This window comes from Nicotiana tabacum, chromosome 7 (assembly GCF_000715075.1).
Source record: "Nicotiana tabacum cultivar K326 chromosome 7, ASM71507v2, whole genome shotgun sequence".
Taxonomy (NCBI): Eukaryota; Viridiplantae; Streptophyta; class Magnoliopsida; order Solanales; family Solanaceae; genus Nicotiana; species Nicotiana tabacum.
In genome coordinates, this window is record NC_134086.1 from 85,904,432 (window position 1) to 85,911,355 (window position 6,924).

The 6,924-nt window shown below is 40.2% G+C and overlaps 1 protein-coding gene across 1 annotated transcript; it reads right to left on the minus strand.

Moving 5' to 3' along the window:
• Positions 1-896: 896 nt before the first annotated feature.
• Positions 897-3,365, minus strand: LOC142162155 (uncharacterized). Its single transcript, XM_075218475.1, has 3 exons — positions 2,688-3,365; positions 1,891-2,378; positions 897-1,836 (listed from the first exon to the last, which is right to left on the minus strand). The coding sequence occupies exons 1-3, from the start codon at positions 3,363-3,365 to the stop codon at positions 897-899; spliced, it is 2,106 nt and encodes a 701-aa protein (XP_075074576.1).
• Between the last annotated feature and the right edge of the window lie 3,559 nt (positions 3,366-6,924).

Consider the following 6,924-nt stretch of genomic DNA (forward strand, 5'->3'; position numbering starts at 1 on the left):
CTAGCATCGCACATCAACTCAAATGGCTGCTCCCAGTCTGGAGCAATTATGATAGGTGCAGTCACCAACCTTCCTTTCAACTCTTCGAATGCCTTCAGACAGGCATCATCGAATTTGAAGACTACATCCTTCTCAAGCAACCTGCACAAGGGAGAGGAAATTTTCGAGAAATCTTTAATAAAATAACGATAAAAACTTGCATGGCCCAAGAAACTGCGGATGCCTTTGACAGATATCGGTGGAGGCAATTTTTCAATCGCTTCCACCTTTGCCTTGTCCACCTGCAAACCATCTTTGGACACCTTGTTCCCTACAACTATACCTTCACGTACCATGAAATAGCACTTTTCACAGTTTAGCACCAAGTTAGTCTCTTCACACCTAGCAAGTACTTTATCGAGGTTCATTAAGCAGTTATCAAAAGAACATCCGAAAACAGAAAAGTCATCCATGAATACTTCCACAAACCTCTCAACCATGTCAGTAAAGATGGCCATCATACACCTTTGAAAAGTCGCAGGTGCATTACAAATACCAAAGGGCATTCTCTTGAATGCATACGTGCCATAAGGACACGTAAAAATGGTCTTTTCTTGGTCCTCTGGGGCTATAGCAATCTGATTATACCCCGAGTAACCATCCAGGAAGCAGTAGTACTCCTGGCCAGCTAATCTATCGAGCATTTGGTCAATAAAGGGGAGGGGAAAGTGGTCCTTCCGGGTGACATTGTTCAATTTTCTATAGTCAATGCAAATTCTCCACCCGGTGACAGCTCTTGTTGGGATTAGATCATTATTTTCATTAACTACCACAGTCATCCCCCCTTTCTTGGGTACACATTAGACTGGGCTTACCCATTTGCTGTCTGAGATAGGAATTACAATACCTGCATCATGCTACTTAATCACTTTTTTTCTTACCACCTCTTTCATGATAGGATTGAGGCGGAGTTGTTGCTCAACACTGGGCTTATGTCCATCCTCTATGAGGATTTTGTGCATGCAAAAGGCTGGACTAATGCCCTTAATGTCAGACATCGTCCACCCCAGTGCGCGTTTGTGCTCCCATAACACTCTCAGCAGCTTTTCTTCCTGCAATTTAGACAAGTCAGAAGAAACAATAACAGTTAGGGTGTCAGAGTCACCCAAATAAGCATATTGCAGGTGAGATGGGAGAGGTTTAAGCTCCAATTTTGGGGCTTTCTCAATTGATGGCTTTGGAGGAGGTCCCTCTGGCCTGTTCAAGGGTTCAAAGGGGTGTATCCCCTGCATGTATGCACAAGATGTGTCAAGGATGTGCATCATCTCCTCGACCTCCTCATCATTGCCCAGGCTATCAAATAGCATAAGTGCTTTCTCTAGAGAATCGTCTAGAAAAGCACTTGGATCATAAATTTGCTCATCAGCCTCTACAATCGATATCATGGAGAGCTCCTCATAATGACGGGGAAGTTGGATTGCTTTGTAGACATTGAAAATCGCTTCCTCATCTTCTACCCTCAAGATCATCTTTCCCTCTCTCACCTTGATAATTGCGTCACCAGTAGCCAAGAGAGGTCGCCCTAATATGATTGGGACCAGTTCATCAGCCTCATAATCGAGGATAATGAAGTCAGCAGGGAAGATAAATTTCCCAATCTGCAGCAACACATCTTCAATCACCCCCTCAGGGTGTGCTATTGACCTGTCTGCCAGCTGCAACATCACAGTAGTTGGCCTTGGAGCTCCCAGACCCAATTGTTTGAATAAAGACAGGGGCATCAGATTTATGCTTGCCCCCAAATCGCAAAGAGCACGACCCATATCAACATTACCAATACACACAGGAATCGTAAAGCTGCCAGGATCCTTAAGCTTTTGAGGAAGCTTATTTTGGACCCTAGAAGTGCACTCCTCAGTAAGTGCAACTGTCTCAAACTCAGTCAATCTCCTCTTATGAGTCACTATGTCTTTTATGTACTTAGCATATTTTGGAATTTCGCGAAGCACATCAACCAGTGGAATATTCAATTGAACCTGGCTCAACATGGAGAGGAATTTGCTGAACATGCGATCATCATTCTTCTTTTGCAATCTCTGAGGGAAAGGTGGTGGTGGCCTTGGGGCCTCTACTGGCTCTGGAATTTCAGCAGTCTTCTTTGGCTCGTTTGTCACTTTAGGGATCAACTCTCCCTCAGGTACATGCTTATCTTTCCTTTTCTTTGGCACTTCCTCATGCTCTCTCCCGTTTCTAAGTGTAACGACATTCACTTGTGGATTCTTCTCTGTGTCACTGGGGAGAGCGCCTGCAGGTCTAGTATTTTGATTAGTAGCTAATTGCCCCAGCTGCCTCTCAAGATTTCTGAAGTCAGTCCTGAGCTGCTGATTATCAGTCTTGATCTGCTGATTGTCAATCAACAACTTTTTAAACAATTCGTTGGTGCTCTCTTCTATTTGTTGGGGTGGCTTTTGAGGCTGATTGAAACCCCCTTGGGGTCTATGCTGATTCCGATTCTACTGATTTCCACCCCATGAGAAGTTGGGATGATTCCCCCAATTCGGATTGTAAGAATTCCCATATTGTGCATGCTGATTCGGTGGACCTCTGTTCTGTTTCCCCACATAATAGATGAATTCTGGATTTGTGAGGCACATGTCACTCATATAATTGCCACCACATAATTCGCAGCAAATAACCATTTGGTGTACATGTTGCATCGATTGTGGTTGCTGCATTGTCATTCTAGTCATCTGATTGGCCAGCTTTGCAATATCGGCTCTCATGGCTGAAACCTCGTCAAGTTCAAGTAACCCAGCTGATTTTTGCTTAATGTCCTTCCGTGAATCACCCTCACCTTGCCAGTTATTATCATTAGCAGTGAAATTATTCAGCAAGCTTTGGATTTCACTATATGGTCTGGCCGTGCAACTACCCCCACAAGCTGAGTCTAGATTCATCTTTGAAGCATCATCTAACCCATCTACAAAAGTGTGACCCAATACCTCGTATGTCTGACAATGATGAGGACAGTCTCTGAGCATCTTCTTGTACCTTTCCCATGCTTGACGAAGTGTCTCTCCAGCTCGTTGTTCGAACCCAAGAATTTGACTCCTCAACACCTTTGTTTTCTTGGTAGGGAAAAACTTGATTATGAATTTCCTCGCCAGATCATCCCAAGTGCGGATTGAATTTGCTGGCTCTTTATTCAACCACTCCTTAGCTTCCCCAATCAGTGAAAAGGGGAAAAGTGTCAGCCTGATATAATCCTTGGAAACGTTCGGATAGTTGTAGGTATCTGTAATTTCCAAGAAATTCTGAATGTGACTCTGCGGGTCTTCATGAGGTAAAACCACAAACAGCCCTGTGGATTGGATCAGCTGCACCATGTATTGTTTCAGCTCAAAGTGCCCAGTGATGTCAGGCTTCACAATAACCTGAGTCATATTAGCTAGACTGGGCCTTGCGGCTTCAATCATCGCGCGTTCCTCATTACCTACCATCTCAATTGGATATGGTTGAACTACGATGTCTAACTCTCTTTCAATTCTGGTTCTAGCGTCCACCTCCCTCCTCAATCTGTGAAGTGTTCGTTCAATTTCGGGATCAAGAGGAAGGAGATTGTTTGCGCTTCTACTTCTTCGCATTCAATAGAAACTCCTGTATTAGCACAAACAAAGTGAACTAAAAGTTAAAACTCGAATAAATAAATAATAAAAACTCAATTCAGTCAAGTAGCTAATTTCTAAGTCCCCGGCAACGGCGCCAAAAACTTGTTGCGACCAAAAACACTCACGCAAGTGCACATGATCGTCAAGTAATAGAGTAGTGAGTAGAGTGTCGTTCCCACGAAGACTTATGATTAACTGTTGACTGATTCAAACCCAATTTCTTTATCTACCCAAGAGATTGTTCACAAAAGAGAGATGTAATTGTTTTACTACTTAAACTATAAAGAATTAATCTAACTAAAGCAAGTAACCAAACGAATAGCAATTTCGAGTAACAAACAGTAGGAGAGGATATTCCAGAGTCACGGGCATAGTTAATAATCGTGTTGTGTTCTTGGCTTAAAATGACTAATCAATTTATCTGGGTTATTGATTGACAGGGTTGATATTACTCATAATAATCTGCCGAGTTCTTACTCACCTATTCAAGCCAACTCAATGCCTATATGTCTATGGAATTAAGATTAACAAGAACGCATTTACAATTCCTGTATTTCAACCAAGCAAGGCAATTGGGTATATGTCTATCCCAATTGCGAATCCGTTCCCCGAGGCCCGGGTTTAAGAACTTTCTCTGTTTAATTCTATATTCAATCTAAAGTTCTCACTTTCGAGTTCAACTAAAGATTCGTAGATAGTATTTCACTGTTAGCTACTCAGCAAAATAATTAAGAACAAAATTAAATAAACAACCCAATATGATAAATCGACTTTGTCGAATTAAACTTCAAACAACAACATTCATGTTTTCCCCATGACCCTAGAACAATGGGTCTTAGCCACTCATACTAGTGTTCATCACAAATAAGTTCAATTTCATCACAAAATAGCAAAAAACAAGAGAAGAAAAGAAGAATTTGATGGTCAAAACTCCTCCTTGCCTCTTGCCTCTCTATTTCTTGCACTAAACTATGAAAACTTTTATCCTTTAACCTTGGGCGAGCTTGACTTTATATAGGTTAAGTGGGTTTCTCTCCATATTTCCAATTTTACCCCTAAATAATGTTTTTCCGGACCGGACACGCGCGAGCTCGCGCATAACTTTGCGCGTTTCTTTGCGCGTTTCTGCCTCGGCCTTTCTTACGCGCAAACTCCTGCGCAGCTTCGCGCGTTTCTTCGCGCACCTGGAGCTTGATTTCGTCCATTTTTTCGTCTCGTCCTTGCGCGCACTCAACTCCGAGGGGTTGTTCTTGATCATAAATCATTCCAATATCCTCTTGAGAGCATCATATAGGCTCTTCATCCTGCAATGTATACATATCACAATTATAGCCTATTTTTCATCAATTCACCATAATATGTTATTGGAATATAATCAAGCGGAAGCATAAACAATAGCTAAATCACCTAGATTTCGCCTATTATCATATATATATATATATATATATATATATATATATATATATATATATATATATATTAAAAATGAGTAGTATTTTTAGGTAATTTGAGATAATTCTTAATTATACGGGGTAATTGGTTAATTACCGGATAACGGAACATTACCCAATTAACTAATAAGTGGATAAAAATTTATAAATTATCCCCAAAACGTGGCAAGAAGCCACAAATATAGGAAGTGACTAAGCATTCATATTGTCCTATGTGGCTACTTATGAATTAATGAGATTTAGCAATTAAAAGGGTATTATCGATTCATTTGGACAAAATGAGACCAAAACGTCAAAAATCCAAAGGTAAGGATATTGCATTTTCTTAGTCCAAAGTCTTCAAAGTATAAGGACTCAATTTGTTCAAAGAAGCGGAAGCTAAGTTCGATTCAAGAAATTCAAAAAAGAACAAGCTAATCTCGTTCAACAATTTCAAAACGCAGAAGCTTAATCCAATTTTTGGGGTTCTAAGTTCAATCTAGGAAGGTTTCCAATGGGATATTATACGGTGTTTTTCCTACTCCAGGTATGTTAAGGTCATACCTTCTTCTTTTGGTATGGTCCAAATTATACTGAAGAAACGTACAAACGCACAGTTTTCATAAATTACTCTATTCATAAAAATACTAGGGGTGTCTATATTTTTTATTCCCCATGTGAATTATTATTATCTTCTGTTCATGGGTCTCAGAATAATAAGTAGTTAAAAAATTTTATCCGGAAGGAATATTGAGATTTTTATGTATTTTTCATGCATTTCACCCATTTATACATGTGCATTGGCCCATGACCAGATGACGTCATATACACGTATATATGTAAATATATGTATATGGGATATGGAAAAATGTTACGGCATTATATACGCACCACCACCTGATCAGTTGGTATATGTTGATGATGTTGCCCAGTGGCCGAGACGATATGATGGGATGCCCTCAATGGCTTGATGATATTATGTACACCCATACCTATGCATGGCACGACATTTATACGCACGTGCATGGCATTATAAATGTTTCAGAATTTACAAAGTTATTCAGATTTAAAGATGTGTTTTTTTATTCCATGTTTCATCTTTGTCTTTTACGTACTAATTTTCATGCCTTACATACTCAGTACATTTTTCGTACTGACGCCCTATTTCATGGGTCCCACGTTTCATGCGCGCAGGTGCAGGTAGGCAAGCTGACAGTCCCCCTCCTTAGGATCCTAGATCAGCAAGAGTTCTCTCTCTCTCTCTCTCTCTCTCTATATATATATATATATATATATATATATATATATATATATATATATATATATATATATATATATATATATATGACGTGGCTCAGTCCCATCTTTTTACAGTTATATTTTTATTAGAGGTCTGTAGACAGTATGTCTAGTTGGATAGTATGTGGCCTTGCCGGCTTCCAGTTCTGAGTTATGTAGTTGTCTATAACAGCCTTGTCGACTCGCCCTACTATGTTGCACGTATATGTTTGTATGCCCTTTTTGGGGCAGATTTCCTTCATGTACATTATTCTCGTAATTCAGCAGATGTTATTCAGATTTATATTTTAGACGCATGCTTAGGGGTGTTTGACAAGTAGGACTCGAGCACCCGTCGCGGCCCATCGGTTTGGGTCGTGACAATAGTATCCTATATAGTGGATTTCTTTCTACCTTAGAAGGGTACAGTGATGCAAATTGGATCTCTGATTCAGACGAGACAAAATCCACTAGCTCTTATGTGTTCACCTTTGGTGATGGTTCAATATAAATAGACGATCATTGCTAGATCGAGTATGGAATCAGAGTTTGTAGCTATGGAGTTAGCT

What these genes read in the sequence shown, in the direction of transcription:
- LOC142162155 (XM_075218475.1), bottom strand. Translation starts at nt 3,365, where the DNA reads ATGGTGCAGCTGATCCAATCCACAGGGCTGTTTGTGGTTTTACCTCAT. An exon ending in AACCACAATCGATGCAACAT is followed by an intron (nt 2,379 to 2,687) that starts GTACACCAAATG and finishes GACAATCAGCAG; the next exon opens with ATCAAGACTGATAATCAGCA. An exon ending in ACAGTTGCACTTACTGAGGA is followed by an intron (nt 1,837 to 1,890) that starts GTGCACTTCTAG and finishes GGATCCTGGCAG; the next exon opens with CTTTACGATTCCTGTGTGTA.